Here is a 26741-nt window from a genome sequence, read left to right as displayed (position 1 = left end):
TGTCCGATGTCTCGCTGGATCTATTCGATATCGGGACCTGGGACAGCAGCACATCTTAGAAAAATAACACATTTTCTGCAACCCGGTCCAAATCAACCGTACTCCACAGCTCTCTACTAAATTCCAACAAGAAATTATTTTTCGAGTGCTTTTTAAATTTTCGGCCAGTCTAACTATCGTTTTATCAAATATCTGGCATCCCTGATGGAGTTGAATCTGTCAAATTTTGTCTGTCACATTAGTGTCATCGTCCTGTGTCTTCTGTGATTGGGCGATTTGCGATTCGAAATCAAAACATTGTTTCTCGTTTGTTTTGACCGGAATTTAATATTTAAATGGCTACGAACGAGCCCGTTGTTAATTTGGAAACTAGTATTAAAGTTGAACCGGCAAGGTAAGTCCCATTCACGCTCGCTTTTAAATACCAATAAATTATCTTATTTCTTTTTTTTTAGCCTAACAGATCCGGAAGAATCGCCCCCACCTGACGTTGACCCAGCGGACCCAGAACAACAAACAGACGACAAATGGGCCCACGAGTGCGAGATCTGCGGAAAAGGGTTCAAGTATCGGACCAGCATGAAGCGGCACCTGCGTTCGCACACCGGCGAACGGCCCTTCAAGTGTACCGATTGTGACAAAACGTTCGTCCGATCGACGAACCTTAAACGGCACAAGTTAATTCATTCGCTGGAACGACCGTTCAAGTGTGAAATCTGTGGTAAGGAGTTCAACGATCGGAGTGCCATGCCGGGCCACCTACGGACGCACACCGGCGAGCGGCCGTACAAATGTGAGGAATGCGGTAAAACTTTTGGTCGGCGGGATACGCTACGCCAGCACAAGACCACCCATTCCGGTGAGCGGTCGTTTAAGTGTAAGGTGTGTAGTAAAAGTTACTTTTCGAAGGTGACTCTCAAGGCGCATGAGTTCAAACATGCCGACATGCACCCGCACCGGTGCGATATTTGCGGCAAGCTGTGCGGGTCGAAACAGGATCTTAGCGAGCACGGAAAGGTTCATCTCGGTGAGGAACCCTTTAAGTGCGAGACCTGTGGGAAGAATCTGAATAGTAAGTACTATTTTAAACTGCATCGGCGGTTGCACACCGGACACGGGATTTTCAAGTGCGAGATTTGCGGGAAGGAATTTGTGAAGAAGGCTTTCCTGCATTATCACACGGTTGCTGTGCACACCGGTGATAAGCCGCACAAATGTAACATCTGCGATAAGGGGTTCGTAACGAATGCCCATCTGATGCGTCACATCCGGTACCACGTGGACGAGCATCGGTGTACGATCTGTGGTAAGACGTTTCTGAGTTACTACGTTATGAAACGGCATATGGCCGTTCACTGATCGGGACGATCAGTTGAGAAATCTGTATGCGTTAATGCACATAATAATCCAGTATTTGTCGTCAGCCAATTCGGTAGGAAGGTTAAGTTTAGGTACTTTTTAATAAAATTTCAGAAAAATATAAAGACTAAAACTTTTGTTTATATTCCCCGTCCAACACACCTCTTTCAAGTTCAAACGGAAAGTGGCAGGAGGTTTGTTTTTTAACCAGTAAAAGTGGTCAGTGGCACTTTAGGGTAGTGACAATTCAAAATTGATTAGGTGAAATAAGCTAGATGATTACCTCAGTTAGTGTAAAATCCGAAACACCGCTTCAAATCAAACCATTCTCGGCATCCATCACCCTTTGCAGCACCTCCTCGTACAGCACTTCGCGCACATTGTTACCGAGTATGAAATCAAAGTGCGTAAACAGCTGATCCGGCACCGGGTAGCTTCCGGCCAGGTTCGGCAGCATCTGCTCCAACCGTTTAACGTTTCGATAGTTGATCGTGTTATCATTATAGCCGAAGTAGGTTCGCACCGAAGCCGTAACTCGTGAGAGATTATACTCCGGAACCGCGCTGCTACCGTAAAACCGTCCGTTTAACTTCGGGTCACCGTAATCGTACTGCCGGAAGAGCCCATCCTGAATCATTTGGGCGTAGTGCTGGACCTGCTTCAGCGAAGAGCCCGCCGGGAAGTGGCCGAGGAAAATTTGCAGCATTTTCTGTGGAAGTAACATGCGGAGGAAAATTGTTTATTGTATTGAAATTTTCTCTGACCTATTCTAGGGTCTTAATGGATAAAAAATAATAATAACATTAGGAGAAAAGCTATCTACGCTGAAGAGCAAAGTGTTTCGACTTGAATATTTTAATGCATTTGCTTAGAGGTTTCGGAATTTCCGGAAGTAGCAGTGATACATAAAAAATGAACAACGTAAAGAACAGTGATCCTAAATTACTACCTTGTGGTGCTCCTGTCCTGAGACGATCCGTAAACTGTACTGAAAGCCGAAGTCTAATCCGATTTTCACACAAAGTGCGAGGTTCATCAGGTAGGATCTGAAGCATTCCACAAAAGTTGGGAAGATTCTTAGTTTTTCAAGCTTGGTTTAAACTGTTCCGTGATCAACTCGGTAAAAAGCTGCTTTCAGACCGATGTATGCCGCATCAGTTTGAGCGCCAGCGCTCATGTTGTTCTACAGTTTTCGACACAGAATATAGTGTCCGTTCCAGTAATTGGGAATGCGGCAAAAAAAAATTTGGCTCTATCTATCTCGCATTCGTCCGGATGTAACAAATGAACAAATTTCAGCCATGGTACGAGCGAATCTGGAGCTGACCATAGAACCAGAAGTTGTTAAACTGGTAGGAAAAAGCGCAGACATCAGCAGCATGACTTTTATTTCGTTCAAACTTGGTCTGAAGGCATTGTATTTCATGAATTCAAAGATTTTTCTACGAAAAATTTTTGAAAGTCTCCAGCAGTGTGTCAAACGCCAATGTTGATTACATCCCAGCAAACATTTTCGTACGTATATCAAAGTAACAAATATGATATATGTACCGATATATATCTAGAAGAATCGCATTCGATGCACGAAACCGGCATATGCGTACTGTTTTGGAGGCGATATACGTACTGAAAATTATATGAAAACAATTCACATTCATAAGTATTTATATACTTATACTTATCGTATACGATGGAATTCGACTCAACATGATTAGTTCCATAATGCTATACAATTTTGTGACGAAAATCGTATGTGAATCAGTTACTATCATTTTGTACGAATAAATGTAAACTAGGGTGCGCTTTATTAAACTTTATGTACGATTTCGAGTTTGTTTAGCGATATTTAAGATGATTTTCAGACATTATTATACGATTTGTGGTTTGCTGGGATCGCCGGAAGTAATGCTGCAATAGACGACACTCACCGTAGAAAGCGTCACCAACCCAGTCCCTGCCAGCGTTCAGTATAGTCGTCTCGGTCCTGCGGTTGATAGCGGATTGGCGGTTATTTCCACCTTGCTTCCAAAGGCAACTATATTTGCAACAATAGTCTTTCCCTCTGTGATGAGTTTCCCACAACCAGACGGCAACGACTTCCCCCGAGGACAACGAAGGGAACGTTAGGACTCTGGAGTCTAAATTCTAGAAGTTCTCTAAACTCTGCCTTTAACGGCAAGTATAGACACACCTCAAAGTATTAAAGCGTTGAACCCTCTTCCGCTTTTAGCACGTCACCTAACCTACTTGGTGATCCAGATTCATGCACATCAGGGCATGTTTTAGCTCTCCGTCATCCGATTCCTCTAGCTGGATTTACACTGTCATCCGTTGTACCGCTGTCAAACTGCAGTCTTACAAATCCAGGAAGCATCATTGAATCTTCACCGCGACGCGCCGCAGGTGGCATTATGGAAACCCTTAAACCCCACGCCACAGTCGCGCAACTGCAGCCAGCGTTCGTCAGTCGTCCCGGCCCTGTGTGTGGGACTGGTGAAGGGGTTTTGGATGGCCTGTCCCGGATTACTAAGCGTCCCGAAAAGTGTCCCGCATTGATTAATTTTTTAATCGAAACAGTTTCTAGGGATGAAACATAGGAAGTTATGTTACATTGCAGGAAAAAACCTACTGCTGACACCGCTCGTCAGACGGCGCCCACGCTCCCCAGTCACGGCCCCGACCTGCCGGCACCTCGAACTCCTCATCTGACCAATGTCACTGGTGACTGTTCTTTTCATCTTCAGCTTTCACTTCATTATCCTCCAGTATTTCAATACTGCACGAACCCGAGGACAATTTGGTGCAATCTTTTAAGATGATCTGAAGTCCATTGTCCATTGTAGCATGCATGCTGAAACTGCGACTTAGTAAGGCACCCACCCCCCTGTGTATATCCGAATTCTTATCCATCACAAAACAGTGGTATTCACACGGATGCCAATGAAACAGATCCCTTGCCAAGTCATGACCTTTTATCACGAACCCATCCCCAAAACCAATCTAAAATCTGCTACAAACCCTACCGCGTTTGGCTGAAATCGGTCTTCTCTGATGCTTATTGTATCGCGTTTCGTCCAATGTTGCTAATCGAGCGAGAAGTCAACCATGCCTACACACGCGAAAGAGTATGAGAAACATAGCATTCAACGCTTACGCCGCACAGGCAGGCATAAAAGAAACAGCCGTCGGTACTGTGTGCAGACATTCTGCTACCCAAACACTCGCGCATGCACATACTCACAACGTCTTTCTGCTAAGCTTACTCGCCAGTTAAATAATTCCTGAGGAATCAGCTGCCCGTGAGGCCTAGTGGTGCACTGGGATGAAAATTTTGCATTACTTTTTCTTTTCTACTTCATTTTCGCCCTCGATTCTACTGGTTTCGTCACCTCAACCGCAGTTGACGATCAAGAGTTCAATTCAAACGTCTGGCCTGCAGATTGCGGACAGCCATGAGAGTTTCCTTGCAACCCTCAATTACTCACACCACGACTCTTTTAGGATGCTGGAAGCTAGTTCCGCAGCTCACGAGCCGACGCTGATGGATTCTGCAGATGACCGCACACAATTACAATTAGGGGATTGTCCCCTGTTGTGAAACGGCCCCGATTGTGAAACACCTGTAATTTTTAATGTTTTTTTATCCTAGTGCAGTCAAGTTACTACCAGCGTCTAGTCTCATAGTAATATAACTTTTGAGCAAACAATGGTTAAACTTCAACATTTACAAAGCTTTGTAGGAAAAGTGCTTGAAAAAACACCCAAAAAAGTTTTTTCGCATGTTTTGCAATTGATTATTTTGTGTACCAATCGGAATAAAAAAGCTCAGGTAAAGGCATATAAGCTAAGTTTTGGACCTCTATTTCATCACACAGACAAATTTTAGGTGAAACAATTGACTCAAAAATTATTATATAATTTTTTTGTAATATGGCCACCGCCCCGGTTATGAAACAGTCGAGCTCCCCGGTTGTGAAACATCTAGGAAATCAATTATTTTATACTTCAATGATCGTACATTACTTCAATTGCGGCATTATGAGTTTTTATGGCAGCAGGATTCATTTAGGTTTAGCAAAAACTCAATTCCTTGTAACACATGTAACAGGTCAGTGCATTTGAAATGCGCCAATACGATTGCTTGCTTTTTTACATGCATTCATTGCGATTCAGATTTAGATGATTAAACGCAGAAATTGATTAGTGATTTTGTATTTTTAGTATTTTTCATGAATATATGATTTTAATTTTAGATTTTCCTTCGATATTTCTATATTTCCTTTTCTTTTCTAAAGATTTCCCGAGGTGTTTCACAACCGGGGACACTTTTCTTTAGCCACAAAAAACCATGTTTTGAATTTTTGCTATAACTTTTGTGTTTTAAAGAAAAACCATATACTTCCTTTGACAAAAAGATAGGTATATGTTTAAACTTTTTAATGCTTCAAAAAGATTTAAAATTGGATGATCCGATTAAAAGCTATGGCCAAAAAACAAAACCTGTTTCATAACCGGGGACATTCCCCTACTCCTGCATGATGAATATCTCGAAAGCACGTTATCTGCAAAACTGCGAAAAAAAAATATACCGAGCAGAACTGTTTACAAATTACACAACGCTACTAAAGCTAGCATCCACGGCCACTGGGAGCACCGCTGTCGCCAAAATGAAGTACCCAATTTCTAAATGATTCCATCTTTACTACCGAACCGATTTAGCAAATAAGCCATTTAATATGTCCCGCATTCGTTCAAAAAAAATCTGGTCACTTTACATTAATGGCAAGTATGTTCATTGTCCAAATTATCAAAGCGTTGATCGTTTCCGCGCATTTAGCCCTTCGTCCAGTGTATTAGAGGATCCAAATTCCGGTTCATCAGAACCTGGTCAAGCGGCCTCTCATCCGTGTCATAAAGCTGTTTGCACAGTCAACGCAACTTCATCGTCATCCATTTCACTCCAGCTAAGTTGCAGCTTATCACCGAGACCGGAACGCACGGTATATGGCATTAAGGAAAGCCCTTCCTTTCCCGCTTCGATCGAGCAAAATCCTCAGCAAACTCCCATGCATCTCGTATGTGACGATATTCTTCAAACTTGTTCGAGCCATCGCAGTCGTTCCGGCCCTGAAGTCGGGGATTGGGAAGTGGGCTTCCAGCATCCCTTCTTAGGCAAGTATCGTGGTATGCGTTCACCAGCACTGGCCTGAATTGACTCCACCTTGCAGCAAATTCCGTCCTGCCAGTCTTCAACTGTACTATCAGAATGCTGGCGGCATGAATACGGCCGTAAGTGATGTCCGATTTTTTCAGTTAATCGATTAGCTAATAATCGATTACCTTTTAAGCGGCCAATAATCGACATCGATTAATCGGCGCTGCATAATCGATTGGGTATAACCTTTACGTCCCGTAACGGGGTGGGATGGATTTTGGGGCAGGGAGCAGTGACAACCTTCACTTAAGCGCCAGACAAGTATTAACTTGCCGTGAATGAGCGTGTTTAGCGATACAATCCCGGTCTGGCTAGAATATCTCAGGGCAGGTCCAGCAAACGTTTAACTTACGAACGAAATGCCGACGAAACTAACATCGGTTGAATCCGTTCGGCCGACTCAACAGGGGGCAAGAGCAACCATCGACTAGTGCAGTGTCCCCTAGGCGTTCTACACTAACCTACCGGGGGCTAACTCGCGAACCGATCTGGGGGGAGCACATTCGGGGTCCTACACTTTCCGAGAACACATATCGTAGCAAACACCATTTCGAGGGTTAACAGATCTTCATTTACACGTTTGGCTTAATCTAGTGGTTAGTTTTCTTCCGTTTTTCTTACGGCCTGTTGCTTCTTGTCGATGAAAGGTCTCTGATGTTCCGATGAACAGGTGACTGTGATAGACTAGCGGTTTCGTAGACCGCTTACAGATAGCCTGTACCAGATACGGGGTGGGTGACAAATGGTGACCCAACAAACACCGAAGCTGAATTAAAATGCTACTTATTTGGTCACAGCTGATTTAACTCTGAATACAGGTAGTAGACGCTGAATAAATTTAAGCAAAGACCTCTGTATTGTATAAGTGATTAAGCAGCCAACGAATGCGCTGTAAATCAGCTGCTTCACATAATAGTGTCACAAACAGATTAGGCGCATCTTCAACCTCTCCACACCCCGTCAATATTCTCAATAATTGTGCTATAAACGATTTGTCATCTTAATAAACAGCCCTCCCACGACACATTTATGCGCTGATTAAGTATTTTAGCATCCATTATTATTCAGCCATAGCTGAATCGAATAAAATTTATGTAAACAATTCTACTATACTTATTCAGCCGAAATTGGAGAACTTATACAACCTATTTCGCTTGAGGTAGAAAAAACACTTGTTAAGCAATTAGATCACTCTTTATATAACCTCTGTGCGCTTTGTTTCCAGCTTTGCGTAAATTGGTTATTTAAAACGCGCAAAAGCCTCTATTAAGCTCCATTGCAGCTTCGAAAGCAGCTATTAGCAAGCCCGAAGCTTGATAAAATCCCCAAATTTACATGTTTAAGAGCTGAAAAAAGTTTTTTATTTCTAAAACTAAACCATAGTTTTGCCTCAGGTAGAATAAATTCAGCTATAAAAGCGTTTGATCAGCCTGAAATTGTTGCTTGGGTAGCTGCTTTCAAAGCTGCAATGGAGCTTAATAGAGGCTTTTGCGTGTTTTTAAATAACCAATTTGCGCAATTCTGTCCATTCTATTTTTAGAACGAGCAATAGTTTTGCAATGCTCTTTCAGTCGCTTAATCAACGTCTCATCAACCTTTAGGCAGCCAAAAATAATCTATTTTTAAACTTCAAAAATGGAACGCGTCATATTTATTTTGCTTTGGCGTCATAAGCAGCTATATTTTAAATTTCGAAAAACTTGAATTCGTATTTGCAAGCTAATTAAAAATGCATGTCGTCATCTTTCGGGAACAGCATGAGCAATTGCTGTTTACGAGTTGGTTTCAGGCGATCCAAACTGCATAAAGTAAGTACTCAAATGGTGTTTGACCAAGCGAAGTTTAAGCTGCTTTAAGTTTTTCCAAACCAGCTTTCCTCCAAAGCTGATAAACAAGCTTAATAGCGAATTTTTCTGCTAAACAATCCGATTCTAAGCAGTCATAAACATAGAACCGTTTTACGGTTGCTTAAAGGTGTTAAAGTGGCTTTATAAACCAGTAGACGCTTTCATTAGGCTCACAGCTTTCAAACTGCTTTAAAGCTGCTTAAGGGTGTTAAAGTGGCTATACAAATTAATACGAAGCTTTCATTCGGTTCACAACACACATACTGTCAGATCATACAGTTTCGCAATTCAACTGGCAGCAGAAATATTTGTCAGTTATCGACATTATCGACTGCTTCAAGTGTAAAGATATTTTCACTGTCTGTTCTGCAGATGCAGATGAAGCGGATCATACGATGAGTGCTTATGGATCAGAAGATGGCGGTTCAATTCCCGAAAAATGACGACATGCAATTTTAATTAGCTTGCATATACGAATTCAAGTTATTCAAAATTTAAAACATAGCATACGACGCCAAAGCAAAATAAATATGACGCGTTCTATTCTTTTTTAAATTTAAAAATAGATTATTTGTTGACTGCATAAAGGTTGATAAGACGTTGATTAAGCGACTGAAAAAGCATTGCAAAACTATTTCTCGTTCTAAAAATAGAATTGACAGAATTGCGCAAATTGGTTATTTAAAAACACGCAAAAGCCTCTCTTAAGCTCCATTACAGCTTTGAAAGCAGTTACCCAAGTAACAATTCCAGGCTGATCAAACGTTTTTTAGCTGAATTTATTCAACTTGTGGCTGAACTATGGTTTAGTATTAGAAATAAAAACCTTTTTTCAGCTCTTAAACATCTAAGTCAAGCTTCGGGCTTGCTAATTGCTGCTTTGAAGCTGTAATGTAGCTTAATAGAGGCTTTTGCGCGTTTTTGAATAACCAATTTGCGCAAAGCTGGAAATAAAGCGCATAAAGGCGATATAACTGCTTAACAAGGGTTTTTCCGAGTCGAATAAAATAGGTTGTATAAGTTCTCCAATTTCAGCTGAATAAGTATTGTACAGTTGTTTATATAAATTTTATTCGTTGGATATTCAGCTATGGCTGAATAATTATGGCTGCTAAAATGTTTATTCAGCGGATAAATGTTTCTTGGGGAATCAAATGTTTTAGTAACGATTGCTTATGTGGTGGGTATAGCATACGGTTGGCTCTTCGGCGATCGGTTCCTACGATCGATGGTGTATAGGGCCACGGATGGTAGCAACTGCCTGCTCGCTCGGTGTGTTGCTCGGAGAATCGGATCACGCACTCATGGTCGACACGTGTTGAGGCCGACTGACGACGGTCGCGCACTCAAACCCTAAGGGAAGACCTCTGTTTGAAGGAGGGTGCTGGTGGTCTTTTGCTTCGTTCCACTAGGTAATCTAACCTCGCTTTAGCGCCTATATTTTCAACCCGTGTTTTTTCCACTTTACTTCTATTTATTGTATCTTTTCCGAATGCTAGTTTACTTCACTTTTCGTCTTCTCATGTATCACTTCTAGCTCTTCTCTGCGTCTTCTAACTTCTAGCTCTTTCCAATCTTGCGTGTCGTCTCTTAGGTGGTTGTCTTTAAAATCGCTCATTCCCCAGACTGATTTGCCTGTCAAGCACAGGACTTTACGACGGGACCGACGATTCAGCTTCGGCTAGTTTCGCCAGGTTCCATCCGGTGGGCATTAGCAGGTTTTGTTTACCCTAACCTTTTTTCGGGGATAACGACAGGTAACGCGAACAGGCTTTTAGTGAAGGTTGTGTGTGGGATTGGACAATAGGGTTTGTTACCTTATTCATTTTGTAACTTCGTTACAGTCCCCGACACCAAAAAATAGCTTTGCGTCCCGTAGTACTGTCCACGAGCGTTTTGGAATGTGCAGTCAGACTTAGGCTAGTTACATAGAAATCGAGGAGACCGTATTTTTTGGTTTTTGTATAGTAAAAGACGAAGGGTAGGGTAACCAACGTATTTTGGACCCCCTCAGCAACTGTACATAATTTGGACACTTACAGCAAAATCAAATGCAAGTGTCCAAATTATGTACAGCTGCTGATGGGGTCCAAAATAGGTTGGTTACCCTATTACCCAGTTTTCTAAAAATTCCTTACAAAATTCCGTGACTGACAGACTGACAAATTTCGAATTATCTTTTGACGGTGGCACGGTTAATATCTAGATTAAGTTTAGTTTGGTTTTTAGATTTCAGCGTGGTATTTAAACCGGCCTACTGCGTGCAAACTGGATGATTAAATGCAAAGCCTTGGGGTTAAACATCCTTTCTAAGATTTGGCCCATCTTTATCGACAGACTTCACAGCCAACTATTAGAGTACAAGACAGTTACGGGGCTATTGCAACAATCCTACTGACTCTATCTAGGAGCACCGCCTAGCTGAAGCTGATTTGAACATACGACTACTGGTTACTTAGATCAGCATCGTACCTCGAAACCAACGAACTGGCTGATTAGCGCTTGCCTCTGTAATAATTAAATTTGTTAGAAATTGTCAAACAATAAAATTTTAATTAATCCGGCATAATCGATCGGCCAGTTAATCGATTATCTAATAATCGGAACATAAAGCAATCGATTAGAAATTAATCGATTATTTTAGCGGATAATCGATTAGTTCGATTAATCGAGAAGTAATCGGACATCACTGCGTTGCCGAGTACTTTCTTGCCTGTTCAGACGAATCGTTCGACGTCATCGTTCTTACGGAAACTTGGCGCTGTAAGCGGACCTTGCCAATTGTCATGCCAATTATTTGGAGACTACTATGAAGTTTTTCGAACTGACAGGAGTGCACAGAATAGTTCCAAATCACACGGCGGAGGGTGTCCAAGCAAATCTGGGTGCAACTCAAGCTAGGGGCTATACGCTTTACTTGTGTATGCTCTATCTGCCACCTGACCGAACGCGTGATCTCGCGCTTATCGAAGCTCATACCGAAAAATTCGCCGCGTGTTAACTGTACGCAAGCATCGCCTGTCATGCACGAATTGGTGGTTCTCGGTGACTTCAATTTTCCTACCTTGAAGTGGCAGTCCTCTACTGATGGATTCTTGTATGCAGATCCATTATTACAATCCACTTTCCATGATGGTATGCACACGAATGCTCGATCTGTGTTTCGTCAGCAATCCAGATTACGCACCTCGGCTTTCTTACGGCAGCCTCACATCCTCTCGTGAAGACTGTCTATCATCATCCCGCCTTACACCTGATTTTGAAGTGGATATTTCGGAGAATTTCTGTAGCATAGCGGATGCCGTTAGCTACGATTTTAGACAAACTGACTTCTCTGGTATACGTTTTTCTACGAGAAGTTCTCGAGTGTATTTTCGTGTGACACACTATCAGCTGACCAAATCCGCTTTCTGGGCTCTCGTTGAATGTTATTAATGAGAGCGATGCTATGATTCAAAAAGCCATCTCAGAAATAAAGCCATCCACCTCCGTTGGACCTGACGGGATACTCGCTATTCTTCTTAAGAAATGCACCGCAGGTTTACTTGCTCCTCGTCGTCATCTTTACAATTAGTCTCTATCTACCGGCATTTTTCCGACGCTATGGAAAACGGCGTTTATGTTTCCAGTTCATAAGAAAGGCGATAAAAAGGACATCGATAATTATCGAGGTATCGCCGTGCTGACCGTGGCCTCGACCATGTCGAGGCGTTTCCAAACGGACCCCATTTACACCGACCTGTCTGCTGCTTTTGATAAGTTGAATCATGAAATTGCGATTGCCAAACTCGACAGGATGGGACTTGGCGGCACCCTACTGCTCTGGCTGAAGTCCTACTTGGCTGATCGGCATCTGGCTGTTAACATCGGAGAATCACTATCGAGTGGGTTTGTTGCTACGTCCGGTATTCCACAAGGCAGTCTTCTAGGCCCGCTCATCTTCGTGCGGGCGTAATTTCAGCGATGTAAACTTTTCGCTGCGAGGACCCAGGCTTTCCTTTGCTGATGATCTTAAGATCTATCTCGAGGTCAAAAAAGTTGAAGACGTCATGTTTTTGCAACAGCAACTGGAGAGCTTTTCTAGATGGTGCAACGAAAATAGAATGGTGCTCAACATTAGCAAGTGTTCAGTGGTGAGTGGTTACGTTCTCCAGGAAAAATCAGAGGGGTTGTGTACAAGACACGACCGCATATATAGGTGACGCAGGACTACGTAAGTCTCTTTGTAGTGATGGTAGCATGTATTCATGCTTGTAATCATTCGATTCTTCATGTATACATGCTATATGCAACATATATACATGCTACATGCGTTGTATGTAACATTTATCAAAGTAGTAACATTGCATACGTTCAGTTCTCAAAAGATTGTGCATTTGAAAACAATTTAACAAAATCAAGAACACAAACTACTGCTTTCCTGCTACCTTACTGAAATTAAAGATTGTTTTTATTACCCATCGTTGAAGAGATTTTACCAATTCAATCCTATTTTATCAACAGCACATCTTTTCACTACACTTCTAATGAAATGGCAAGCATGCGTATTCATACAGAGTCCTATTATAACCGAACACTACAGCTGTAGCACATTTTTCAAATTCGCCGAGGTTTAAACGTCTCGCAGTAAAGATTTTGCGATCTGTTGGGACAACGAACTTGTGTCGTTTTTTCTGGCACACTTCCCTAACACAGACATCAAATTGGACTAGGTTTAATCGCGTTCATATGAAATCTGTTGGCACGAGGGGGCTTTGTCACTCTTTCAGGCGTACTTCCCAAGCAAGGACATCAAAATGGTCTAGGTTTAACCGCGGTGTTAAGAAATCTTGTTGAAATGAGGAAACTTGTCACTTGTTTTGGCTTACTTCCCAAGCACAGATATCAAATTTGTATAGGTTTAGACCATTGCAAAGAATCTTCCAACCAATCACGAAGCGAGAATTCTGGTAAAACATAGGTTCATTATTTTCAATTTTTTAATAGTTAAACATCAAGAATCCATACTTTTCTTCATTTGGGTCAATTCTTAGAAGATTTTCCGATCGATTGATGTAAGAATATTGAAAATCGATCGGAAAACCGCTGAGCTATTAGCGCTCAAAACCTTTCATTTTTCGTGACGCTCGCATTTTTCGATTTTTTGGAATGACACCGTATCTCAAAAACTTGCCGTAAGACGTAGTCCTACGTCAAAAAACGGCCAATCCTTTTCAACTATCATCTAGGTCTAGGAGGTGAACTGATTAAAAGAGAGTTTTACATCAAGGACCTGGGAGTCCTCCTTAACTCACAGTTGACCAACAAGCAGCACATCAGCTACATCGTTGCTAAAGCATCCCGCAGTCTTGGTCTAATCATGAGAATTGCGAAAAGCTTCACCGATATACATTGCTTGAAGAACTTGTACTGCGCACTTGTCCGTTGGACGTTGGAATATTGCTCGGCGGCCTGGAATCCAGCCCGCAACCGAGTTACATGGAGAAACTTTGTTCAACAGGCTTTGTCTTAGGACGGCAAGCCACCTAAGTGATCGGCGTTTGTCAGTCAAGATAGGTGACTGTATATCCAATGAGTTCTCTGCCACTCCCGGAATTCCGCAGGGCAGCCATCTCGGACCCCTGATATTCCTACTTTATTTCGAGGATGTGAATTTCTGTCCCAAATGCCCGTGGTTATCTTTGCCGATGACCTCAAAATATTCTTTGTAATTCGGACTACCAAGGGTGCTATTTTTCTTCAACGTCAACTAACAGTTTTTGTTGAGTGCGGAAAAATTAACCGTATGAGCCTAAACTCCAATAAATGCTATGTCATCACTCTCACACGAAGGAAAATGCCAATTCGATGTGGTTATCGCCAAGCAGGTAACGAATTCAGTGGGTTGAGCAGTCCACATGAGCATTCGAAACCGGAGAGTTCGACGGGACACATGTATATTAATTTCTTCCCAAAAAGGTTACCGTTGTTGATTATTTCCATTAAAAGGTCGTACACGATTAGTTTCTGAGATGTTCGTTTTCTTTGGGCAATCGTATTCAGGCTCGCTTATAAATAGACACCGATTTTCGTAGGCTGGAACCCGTAGGTAGAGGATCCTGTCATGGCAAGCGACGCAGAGCAAAATGGATAAAACAATGTTGGACGCTTTTACCTTTCTTTGATTTGTCTTGCATATTCCAAGATACTATGACCTAGCCAAGTGATAAGTCTGATTTCGAGAAAACCACGTTCAAAAGTTTGCTGTACGAACTCTGCAACAGTTGCGCTATCCTTTAGTCGTATTAACAGCTCAGCTTCAGCAACGGAACGCACTGTAGATAGCAGGATGGAAACTCTCAGCCCACCCGTCACAGTCGACCGCCGCTTCAACTTCGTTCATATACAATTAGTTCCTACCATCAGAGGTGTTCTGTTCCTGTGCTCGGGGCCGGTGATGAGGATTTCCAACTTGCGTCCTTAGGCAAGTACCAGCATTCATCTCCAGTACATCTCCTTAACTTTTTGAAAGTCCTCCATTCGAATTAACGATTCCTGTAACAACGGTTTACTGTATACTTCAAACGCGCAACCGATCATCGTAGGTTTTGCTTTTAATTTAATCGATGCTCAACACCCGAGTCACCCGTGTTCATCTCCGGGACGGTCATTGGACTGCATCAAGCTGAGTGATCGCTTACTTTTTATATGTGGCTCATACATCCCACCTGATCGTGTTCGCAACAAAGATCTAATTGATGCTCACTGCCAGTCAATTAATTCAGTAATGGGGAACGCTTCGCCTCCGGAGGAGATAGTTATATTGGGCGCCTTCAATCTGCCAGATATCTCGTGCAAACCAGCCAATAGCGCGGTTTTCTCTATCCTGATTCTGACACTACGGTTCATGCTGGTGCAATGAATCTTCTTGACAACTATTGTGCTGCAATACTTCATCATGTCAACCATGTCATCAACGAGAACAACCGTTTCTTAGAACTCTGCTTCATGAGCTCGCAGGACAATGTTCCATTTATCTCAGCGGCTCCATGTTTGTCAATCAACAGAGTTCAACACCATCCTCCCCATGATGGTACGCATTGAAGATAATCTTCTTCGGGATTTCGATGAATGCCCGTAAAGCTGATCAATAAAGCAAAAGAGCAGCATTAAAATGATTCACGAAGTTCCGCACGCTTCCACTAAAACTCCACTATGCGAGGATAAACAATTTATACAGGCGAGTCAGTCGCTGTTTTTCGCGGTATCAACGCAACATTCAACGTAAATATTGAAGCATCGCCAGAAGTCTTTCTGGAACTACGTAAACGAGCAACCCAGAGTCCGGGCTCCGGTCTTATCAATGGAATACAACGGGAAAGTTGCTGCCACTCCTCAGGACATATCCCGTTTCTTTTCCAAGAAGTTTGCAAGTGTTTTCATCAACTAGGTATTGAGTGCGGATTAGATCGAGATGATTTCAAAGGTCGTAACCGTCCTTCAATCCCGGGCCCGGATCGTGGCTCCGTAAATTTCAAACGTCTATCTCCGGAGGGATTTTCCCATCGTGTTGGATATTTGCACATATGTTCCCTATACACAAAAAAGGAAGTAAACGAGACGTAGACAACTACCAAGGCATCACATCGTTGAGTGCAGTCTCGAAACTATTTGAGCAGCGTTGTACCACTACTAATCTGCTGTGTCTTTCAGCTTCAACTCTATTCTGCATTCGGAAGACTATATTTCCGGTAGATGATGCTAACACGGTTGAAGTGCTTGTTAGAAATTGGGCATCGCAGCTTACAGTATCTTCGCAGAGTCGAGGAGTGCTGGAGTTGCTGATTAGTCCAAGGAGGTTTTCGGGCTGGTCCTCGGTAAGGAACAAAACATATGCGGTTACTGACTTGAGAGCCGAGTTGAAGTATTCCAATGAATCATCCCCAGGCGGCTTGGACTGCAGAAATTGTTAGTCAATTCGAGAAATGGCAACGCTCAGGGACTGTTTGTCTTCCTGGTCAAAATCAGTTCTGAAGAAATCCCAACTCGCAACATCTGGGTTAATCTTTCCGAAACGTCTGGGAGTAGTCGAAAGACCCTGGAATGTTTAGTAAAGTGGAGGAGCATCTCTTGTGGATCTCCAAACTTTCCGCCACCATCTTCTATGCTGAGTCGTTGTTACTTTTGTGTCGCTGATGGTTAGCGGATTGTTATTGAAGATATGCTCAGCCACTGTTGATCTAAAATGGTGTGTCAGATCCTTCTCGGTATTATTCTTGATGACACTGCCAAGTGTTCTTTTGTGCGTGTTTCCAAATTTGTTCTCGTCTGGCCGTAAACCTTTTTGCAACGTAGGCAACTGATTTCATAAACCCCTGATTTTCAATGTTCCTCAATCGAGTTTTTCGACCGAGAGGACTTGTCATGACATTTCGCTGCATTCGTGTCTATAGAACTTGTTATGTTGTCGTCGTATTCTACTTGCACTCTAGTTCTGGTTTTGTTGGCATTTATGTTGTTAGTGAGTTTTTATAGTACTTGCCTTCTTTTTTTGGTCGTAATGACCTGAATAGTCCTTTCCTGGTATCCGTTCTGTTTTGCAGGTTTCTAAAATGTATGTCAACTCTTTTTGTCTTTGTTTCACTGTTATAAAAGGCCACCTAATTGACACCAACTATCAGATCAGATCAGATCAGTGACTTACCTCCTCGAATATCCAGTAAAGAATGAATGCGATTCTTCATGTCACATTTGCACCATAGGTGAAAATCAACGAACGTGATTACTGTGGTTACGATTATAGGCATTGGTCTTATGGTTACGATAACTTCGGTATGTTGCTTAGCAAAATACGAATAATGCAGTATGTGTCTGGTATTTTCTATGCCACACAGAGCCATACCAGCAATTCCTAATAAAACAAGAGGCAAAAACACCGAAAATCTTTAACTGTTACTCCAATAACAGAAAATCTGAAAAGGTTAACAGTTGAATCATTCTAAATCGAAAGTTGCTAAAAACCAACGTCCATTTCCTTCGCACAGTTAACAATCTTAAAATAAATGATAACAGTTGCTGCGTGAATAAAATAGTAATGAAAATAAAAGCAAGCGAAACATCCATAAACCCATAAAAATATAACAGATCATACCGAGTCCAGATTCCGTGGGTTAGCACCGGCAACGTCGTGAATCAGCAGTCGGCATAGGATCTGCGTCGGTGGCAGGCAAAGACGTTGTACGAATTTGGCCTCACCATCGGCGTGCCCCGCAAAGTGGAACTTGTTCGAAGAGGTGTACCGTTCGGAGATTTCCTCCGCCAAGTTGGCCAGTATCGTTATGATGGTGCTGGGATTTCGATTAACGAATACGGCCGGAGAGAGCGCCTGTAGTTGAACTATTTTCTCATTATACTCCGGCCGGTAGCTGAGCGCAACGAAACCAACCAGCGTCCCTTGTGAAAAGCCGATATAGTGGAGCTTTTTCGAGTTGGTTTGCTCCAAAACGTAATCGATCATCGCCGGTACATCGTAGAAGCCGATTTCGTGAAAGGTAAAATTCCAAAAAGCTGGCTGCTCGACGCGGAGCCGCTCGTGCTGGCGAGAGTAACGATTCCCGCGAGCATTTCCCATCCAGATGTCGTAACCTCGATCGGCCAATAGATAGGCCAGGCCGTGCCTGGGCCCTATAAGAATCCAATCCGCGCTGGTGCTGAACAGCGAGTGCACCATCAGAACCGGGTATTTGCGCCTGTCCTGCCCCGTTGGGGCACGACCAGGAATCCGATGCACCGAAAGTAGGTAACCATCTTCGGTGTGAACTTGATACTCCTCCAAAGGGTAGCCATATTTTCTGATCAACTGTGGCTGGTGAAAAAATGGAGATTGAAAATTTTCAACTAATTTTCACCGGATTCTGAACTTACCACGAGCAGATGTTTGTCTTCCTGGTCAACGCGGAACACCTCACCGGTACCGCCAGTGGCCAACAGCAGCTGGAACGTGAATAAACCCACTAAAAGCAGCATTTTATCTTCCAACAGTTCAGAATTAACTGAAGCATCATTGTTCGGCACTGTTAGTTTCTCCTCCGATGGAATAGGATGGAGGATTGCTGCGATTGTTATGTTGTTTTCATTTGAATGGGTAGCAATTCTCACGTGCAATGCGATCGCGGCATGCGCAACCGTTGCTTCGCAACTACATACACACACGCGCTTTCAGCAGAGGAACGACGGTCGTTGAAAGCGTTTGTTGACTCTCTACCTATTGTGTGTGAGAAAATTCCACTTTCACGAGAGGCGCACACGATTGATTCATTCGGTGTCTTCCGTGGTTTTCAGTGATAAGACAGGACTCCGTTTCTTGTTTTTTGTTAATTCAATTACGGCTGAGTCCACTGCCGGAGAGGCATCGATCAGCGGTTTCCGTAGTGTAGTGGTTATCACGTCTGCTTCACACGCAGAAGGTCCCCGGTTCGAACCCGGGCGGAAACACGACGCTCTTTTTTTGTACTCAAACTCTAACACTGCTTTTCTTGTTGTTCACTTCAATTTAACCTTGTTCGCTTATCATGCTCACTTCAAGGTCTCAAAGCTATTTATAGCAGCAACCCATTACGTTACCATGGGTACATACGACAATGATGAAAATTTTAAATTTCATTCCCAAAAATGTTTAGGATTAAAATTAAAATTTATTCGCATATGTAAAATCATTACTAGGAATAACTCTATCAACAAAAAAAACTTTCTGTAGTTGATCACGCAACCTGCTTAACACTATTAAAAAGCCAAACTTGTTTTGGACGGATTTGTTTGAATCTGTTTGAGATTCATGTACTTAAGTAAGGTTATCTTACTATACGCGAAAAAAGGCACTGTTTTTTTCTAAAATTAGGTAGATTCTGTTGGAATGTTCCGTGAGTTACTTTCGAATCAGATTCGACCGAAAAATGCAATTATAAATTGTACAAATATCTGGCGATCAGAATACTTGCCATCGTTCCCAGGAAGGTCGCCCAGGACATCGTGTGCGGTGGAGCTCCACTCTACAAAACCGAAAATGTTAGCCTTCCCCATCAACCTACAACCATTTTAATGGAATACTCACAATCACATAGTAGTTACACCGATCGCCAAGGCAGCACTCGGCGCAGGACCAATCCTCGTACCAGATGTGCGTGCAGTATTTCATGTACTTGCTGCGCGTCTTTTTGCACACCTCCTTCGAGGCGCACCGTTTCGAAACGTAGAACTGCTTCAGGGCACCGAGCGAAAAGTACGGCATGCTGCCCCACCGGATTTCCGTCAGGCAAGCTTCCTCGCCCTGGGCACAGGTTTTGATCGTATTCAGGCACTTTTCCGTGTTGCCCGTCTGGTTCGAGCAAACGTAACACTCATGGGCGGCACCTAGAAGGGAAAACAAAAAAAAACAGGTCAGCAGAATAGTTAATTAGCATAAACTACATTCTACCAGACGTAATTAGTGCGTGAGGGCGGAAGCTGTTCTAGACTTGTAATAGAAAGCAGGAGTGTAATTTGTTTATGACGACGAGCAACACTTACAAAAGTTAAACAGAGAGAAGGTCAGCACCAAAGTGGCGACGATTTTCAACGGGTCCATGTTTTTGGCTGCTTGCTGGACGATGCGTGTCCTTCCGTAGATTGTCTGCTTACAATTTAACAACACTAGCAACTAATACTGGTATGATAAGATAATACTTTTAGTTTTAATTCAGTAAAATAACAATGCCAGCCAGCCAGCAAGCGATTGAATGAATCAACAGTTGGCATTAATGACAGCTCCTACAAGGCACGCCCTCGTTCATGTTCATTTGCCAGAACAGCGTCCAGCGTTGCTAGTTTGGTTTATTGAACGAAAGATAGCAAAATTATTGTTTATTCCAGTTTGAGCAAGTTTGAGTTACTTCAACCATGGCGCACCAATGACATAATCGAGGCAAAAACGGACACAATTTAGAAACCTCCCGTCAGCTGATAAAATATGAGTGATCCTATGTAAAATTTTCCGGGTAATCGTGTGATTGTTATCGAAAAGTTATCGACATTTTGCTCATTTTTGCCTATTTTTAACAATATTTAAACTTATTGGACTATCACCAACACAGACCTAAGAAAACAAAACTTAAAAACCTTGCTCGGATGAAGAACTAAATTTCTGAAGCAGCCACTTGTTTTGTGCCAGCTCAAACTGTAATAATTACTAACAATTATTGTGGCAATCATCATTTGCTGTAAAGAAATGACTTTGGAACTCATTTTCGGTTCGTCGAAACCTTACTTAGGTGGCTTGCCGTCCTAAGACAAAGCCTGTTGTACAAAGTTTCTCCATGTAACTCGGTTGAGGGCTACTGCTCTTCAATTCCTCGGACACCAAGTACTCGCTCCGCCAGATCTCGCTCCACCTGGTCTAACCATCTTCCTACCGGATTTGAGGCGAACACCATCTTTGCAGGCTAGTTGTCCGGCATTCTTGCAACATGCCCTGCCCATCATATCCGTCCAGCTTTAGCCACCTTCTGGATACTGGGTTCGCCATGGAGCTGTGCGAGTTCATGGTTCAGCCTCCGCCTCCATACTCCGTTCTCCTGTACGCCGCCGAAGATCGTTCTTAGCACTCGTCGTTCGAAAACTCCGAGCACTCGCAGGTCCTCCTCGACATTGTCCATGTTTCATGCCCGTAGAGAACAACCGGTCTAATAAGCGTCTTGTACAGGATGCACTTTGTACGGGGACTTAGTCTGCTCGACCGCAATTGCTTGTGAAGCCCATAGTAAGCACGACTTCCGCTAATAATACGCCTCCGAATCTCATGGCTGGTATCATGGCAGTACTAAACTCATCGCCGTCGATCAATATACTACCGCCCAAGCGGTGTCATTCGACCTCGGTTTCGCTGGCCAGCATGTACTTTGTTTTAGACGTATTTACCTTTAACCCAATTTTGTCTGCTTCGCGCTTTAGTCTGGTGTACTGTTCAGCCGCCGCCACAGATGTTCTGCCGATAATATCCATGCAGACGAATTGATTAGATTTGTTGAATATCGTGCCCCGCGTGTTGATATCCGTTCGGTTCATCACACCTTGTAGCGCTATGTTGAACAGCAGGCATGAAAGACCATCACCTTGGCGAAGCCCTCTGTGTGATTCGAATGAACTTGACAATCCACCCGAAATCCGAACACAGCACTGTGTACCATCCATCGTAGATTTAATCAGTTTGATGAGCTTCCTGGGGAAGCTGTTCTCGCCCATGATTTTCCATAGCTCTTTCCGGTCGATGGTATCATATGCGGCTTTGAAGTCAACGAATAAATGATGCGTGGGAACTCTGTATTCACGGCCTTTTTGGAGGATTTGCCGCAGTGTAAATATTTGATCCGTGGTAGACCGACCTTCGACGAAGCCGGCTTGATAAGTTCCCACAAATCTGTTCGCAATTGGTGATAGACGGCGGAAAATGATTTGGGACAGCACTTTATAGGCGGTATTGAGAACGGTGATCGCTCGATAGTTCTCACAGTCCAACTTGTCGCCCTTTTTATAGATCGGGCAGATAAGCCCATCTTTCCACTCCTCCGGTAGCTGTTCCGTATCCCAAATTCTAACAATTAGTCGGTGCAGACAAACGGCCAGCTTTTCTGGTCCCACTTTAATAAGCTCCGCTCCGATGCCATCTTTCCCAGCTGGCTTGTTGTTCTTTAGCTGCATGATGGCCTCCTTAACTTCGCCTATCGTTGGGGCTGGTACCTCTTCCCCGTTTGTTGCACCGTCGAAATCGCTTTCCCCGCCGCCATGGTTCTTCGCCTGGGCGCCATTCAGGTGTTCGTCGAAGTGCTGCTTCCACCTTTCGGTCACCTCACGATCGTCCGTCAGAATACTGCCAGTTTTATCCCGACACATTTCGGCTCGCGGCACAAAGCCTTTGCGGGATCCGTTCAGTTTCTGTCGTTCAGCTCGTCCTCTTCCGGCAGCGCAGCTTCGAGCTTCGAATGCGCATAATTTGCGGCGACGTCTGGCTGCTTCGGCCGCGCGAGATCTAACCGAGGCTGGCGTCGGTACCGAATGTGGTTCACAACGGAGTCTTGGGCGCATCTTAACCATCACTAGGTAGTGGTCAACGTTAGCGCTTCGATAGGATCTGACGTCGATAATGTCTGACAAGTACCGACTGTCGATCAAAACGTGGTCGATCTGTGATTCTGTCTGATTTGGTGATCTCCAGGTGTACTTGTGATGGATTCTGTGGTGGAAAAAGGTACTACGTTCGGCCATATTCTTGGAGGCGGCAAAGTCGATAAGTCTTAGGCCCATTTCATTGGTTCGCTGGTGTGCACTGAACCTTCCAATCACCGGTTTGTATTCCTCCTCCTGGCCGACCTGAGCATTGAAATCCCCGATGACGAACTTGATATGATGTTTTGAGCAGCGGTCGTATTCGCTTTTCAACTGCGCGTAGAATTCATCCTTGTCGTCATCGGTACTTCTGAGGTGAGGGCTGTGCACGTTGATGATGCTTATATTGAAGAATCGGCCCCTGGTTCTCAACCTGCACATTCGAAGATTGATTGGCCACCACCAAATCACCCGTTTCCGCATCTTGCCCATCACTATAAAAGCTGTACCCAGCTCGTGTGTTGCCGCAGCTCTGGTAGATGGTATGTCCATCTCTGAACGTACGTACCGTTGATCTCTTCCAGCACACCTCCTGCAGCGCTACGACATCGAGCTTGCGGCTCTTCAATACGTCGGAGAGCACTCGAGTGCTCCCTTGTGTAGAATCTTGTATCGACTGGTAATGGAGGGAAATGTTCAACCTTTTTGTTACTAGTTATTAAAAATGCAGACTGTTGTATTCGAATCGCACTTAGTTTTATTTGACCGTCCGTTACAAAGGTTCGAACTCTAATAATCTCGGTGCCGTCTCCAGCTGCCCGCGTCCGTTTACTCGTTCGTCGTCGGTTACTCTCCTCTCTTTGTTTCCGATCGATTGTCTCTCGCCATGATAAGGTATACTGGGGCATGAAGTACAGATCGTAACTCTACAATCCCTTATCTACTCTGGAAAAAAAAAGAAAAAAAAAAGAAAATATACAGCAAATAGAATAGAAATACTTACTAATGGAATCTAGCTGGCAATTTTCGAGCTCTTTTCGGGCGCTTGGATGTTGTTTCTTCTTCCGTTGCATTACTCTGTATCATTTCCTTTTTTTCCTCGTTGCGATTTATCTCTGATTGTTCCTGTTTTTCTTCTCCGGCAGATTCATTATTAACGGCCTGCGACGGAGTACCGGGCCATTTTCTTAAATGGGATACGGGGCGTCGGTATCTTACTCCTTCCTCATTCATAACAACTGTATCATTACCTTTCTTTCTAACAACCTTAAACTTTTCGAGTCGGAAATTGGGCTCCAATTTCCCTGTTTCGTAATTCCTTAACATTACTATATCACCCTCGACAATATCGGATATTTTGGAACGTCTGTGCTTATCGGCATAGATCTTTCCTTTGGCCTTTTTAATTGCGTCGTTGTCACGTACATCATCGTCACGATTCCAATAGGGCTCTGTTCTTAAAGATGGTAAAAGATCTTTTACTGGCCTTCCAGTGAGCAATTCTAGTGGGGCCTTACCGGTCGTTGTATGGGGTGTCGTATTGTACATATGCACGTAATCTCGGACTGCCGCACGCCAGTCTGCGTTGACTGCTTTGGCAATTCGGAGTGCTCTCAAAATCCCCTGGTTTTGCCTCTCAACCAGTCCGTTCATTTGCGGCCAGTAAGGAATAGTACGAACCAGCCGGATATTCCTTCGAATGCAATAATTGGAGAACTCCTCACTTGAAAACGGCGGGCCGTTATCGCTCCGGATTGTCTCTGGATATGTTTGTTCGATAAAAATAGATTCCAGAGCCTCTATGGTTTTCGTTGCTGTTGTCCCTTTCATCTCAATGACCTTCAAAAAGCGACTATAATAGTCCACCACCACAAGAAAGGTAGCACATTCTTTTGCAGAGAAAAAGTCGATCGCTATTTCTTGCCACGCCCGTTCTGGCATTTCTTTCCTTATCATCGGTTCCGCGGGACCATGGACATTTACAGCTGCACACCCAGCGCATTCCTGTATTCGATCACCAACATCTCTATCCATGTAAGGCCACCACAGACTTTCACGGAGGATTCGCCGCATGCTAACCACACCTGGGTGTCCCCGATGAGCAATATCCAAAGCTCTTGATCGTAGCTTGAGTGGGAGTACAATGCGGTCATCCCGAACTACTACACCCTTAATTAGTCCAAGCTCTCTGGAGAAAGGCTGATAATGAAAAAGACTTGGTGGCCAGAGCTGGCTTTTAATAGCCTCAACTACTGCAGTTAATGTTTCATCATTAGCAGTCTCCTTTCGAATCTCATCTAAGGTGATAGCTGCTAATCCGTCTTCAATAGAATATAGGTAATGCTCAGATTCCTCGTCGAAGGGTTCCTCAGGTTTAGATTGAGGACAAAGCCGTGACAGTATATCCGAAATATTACTTGAGCCTGGAATATGTTTTATACAAAAATTGTACGGCTGCAACCTTAGGGCCCAACCTTCTGCTCTAGAGCAAGCCCGTTTACCGTCTCTATGTTTACCTTCATAGATGTATTCTAAAGTCTTGTGATCGGTGTATATTGTGAATTCAGTTCCGAACAGGTATGGGTAAAATTTTTCCACAGCCCACACTACAGCAAGAGCTTCACGTTGCGTTTGAGGATACACTTTTTCCGCCTTCGTCAAACCCTTGGATGCAAAACATATGATTCGAGGTTTATTTTTGTTATCTCTTTGCGTCAAGACCGCGCCCAAGCCTACTGGGGATGCATCAACATATAATTCGATTACATCTTTCGGGTTAAAAAATCCCAACCGACGAACAGTGACGGACAATTCGTTTCGAAGATCGTCAAATGCTCTTTTTTGGTCTTTACCAAAGTTATCTACATCCCCCCTCATAAACTGTCGCAAAGGTTCTGTTCTAGTAGACAAATGAGGAATGAATTGACCGACGAAGTTGATGAGACCCAAGAAACTGCGCACTTCTTCTCTTGTTTCTGGTTGTCGGAAATCGCGAATAGCTGAAATTTTATCATCTGATGGACTTATTCCAGAAGCACTGACATTATATCCTAATATCTCGAGCTGTTTTACCCCAAATAAACACTTCGCCTTATTAAGTGTTGCGTTGTTTTTACGAAGAACCGACAATACTTCGTTTAACCTTGCATCATGTTGTTCCTTAGTTGCTCCTGCTACTACTATGTCATCAATGTAGACAACGACACCTTCTATACCAGCCAACATGTTGCACATAATACGCTGGAAAATTTCAGGTGCACAGTTGATCCCAAATGTCAATCTCTTGAACCTCATCAAGCCTCTACTAGTCATAAAGGTTGTGATCCCTCGTGATTCCGGATGTAGTTCTATGTGGTGGAAAGCCGATGTTATATCTAATTTCGTAAAACATGTTGATCCTCTTAGCTTATTCAAAAGTGTGTCAATCATAGGCAAAGGATAATGTTCACGTTGTATTGCCTGGTTTGGATATTTCATATTGATGCACAACCTTATGTCGTTCGTTCCTTTAGGTACGACTACCATCGGAGATATCCATTCCGGCGGACCAACTGCTGGCTCAATCACATCATCATTTAACATTTGCTGAATTTTCATATCGACCTTTTCTTCCATGGCGACCGGTATTCTTAAATAGGCCAATTTCTTGGGAAGAACTGTTTTGTCGATTGACAACTTTATTTGAATATTTGGAAATTTTGGGAAAGCTTTGGTTTTCAAATTAATGTTATTGACATCAAGCCCAATCTTCAGAACCTTAAGCTCTTCAGCTGTCCTTTTACTTAACAATGATTTACAGGCCCCTTCAATAACAAAGAACTCCGCGTATGTTTTAGGCTTATCGTTATTTACAGATATCCATGCTTCAAAAATCATCAACACTTTTAGCGGCTTTTGACTTGCGTATGAAGTAACACGCCTATCACAATCGAACTTCTTTTTGTAAAGTACTGTTCCATTTTCCTGAAGTGTGTTCCATGCCTGTTCGGTAACAGTGTTTATCGCGGCCCCAGAGTCTATTAAAAATTCTACCGGAGAACTACCGATCTTGCAAGTAATCACCCCACTGCTGGCAATATTTTCCTATCAACAAACAATGAAACAAATATAGAAAATTTTCTTAGTATTTATTATTTGGAAATGTTTATGTTATCCCCTTGCAGATTCTACGAGACATCGATCAATCATATTTATAAAAAAAATGA

General features: G+C 43.2%; 3 protein-coding genes and 1 non-coding gene across 4 annotated transcripts; 2 read left to right on the top strand and 2 right to left on the bottom strand.

The window, feature by feature from the left end:
* Positions 1 to 286: 286 nt before the first annotated feature.
* LOC128745247 (gastrula zinc finger protein XlCGF7.1-like) lies at positions 287 to 1435 on the top strand. The gene is made up of 2 exons (XM_053842276.1): positions 287 to 394; positions 456 to 1435. Exons 1-2 carry the CDS (start codon positions 336 to 338, stop codon positions 1357 to 1359), a joined length of 963 nt encoding a protein of 320 aa, XP_053698251.1. The 5' UTR covers positions 287 to 335; the 3' UTR covers positions 1360 to 1435.
* Positions 1436 to 1672: 237 nt separating this feature from the next.
* LOC128746429 (lipase 1-like) lies at positions 1673 to 18426 on the bottom strand. The gene is made up of 3 exons (XM_053843477.1): positions 18325 to 18426; positions 17552 to 18265; positions 1673 to 2068 (listed from the first exon to the last, which is right to left on the bottom strand). The coding sequence occupies exons 1-3, from the start codon at positions 18424 to 18426 to the stop codon at positions 1673 to 1675; spliced, it is 1212 nt and encodes a 403-aa protein (XP_053699452.1).
* Positions 18427 to 18821: 395 nt separating this feature from the next.
* On the top strand, positions 18822 to 18894 carry Trnav-cac (transfer RNA valine (anticodon CAC)). Its single transcript has one exon. It is a non-coding gene; the product is annotated as a tRNA-Val (tRNA).
* A 187-nt stretch (positions 18895 to 19081) lies between these two features.
* On the bottom strand, positions 19082 to 20174 carry LOC128745347 (uncharacterized). Its single transcript, XM_053842393.1, has 3 exons — positions 19966 to 20174; positions 19511 to 19809; positions 19082 to 19448 (listed from the first exon to the last, which is right to left on the bottom strand). Exons 1-3 carry the CDS (start codon positions 20021 to 20023, stop codon positions 19359 to 19361), a joined length of 447 nt encoding a protein of 148 aa, XP_053698368.1. The 5' UTR covers positions 20024 to 20174; the 3' UTR covers positions 19082 to 19358.
* Between the last annotated feature and the right edge of the window lie 6567 nt (positions 20175 to 26741).

The sequence above is a fragment of the Sabethes cyaneus genome, chromosome 1 (assembly GCF_943734655.1).
Source record: "Sabethes cyaneus chromosome 1, idSabCyanKW18_F2, whole genome shotgun sequence".
Lineage (NCBI taxonomy): Eukaryota > Metazoa > Arthropoda > Insecta > Diptera > Culicidae > Sabethes > Sabethes cyaneus.
Note: the sequence above shows the minus strand (reverse complement) of the source record. Positions and strands in the feature narration are given on the sequence as shown.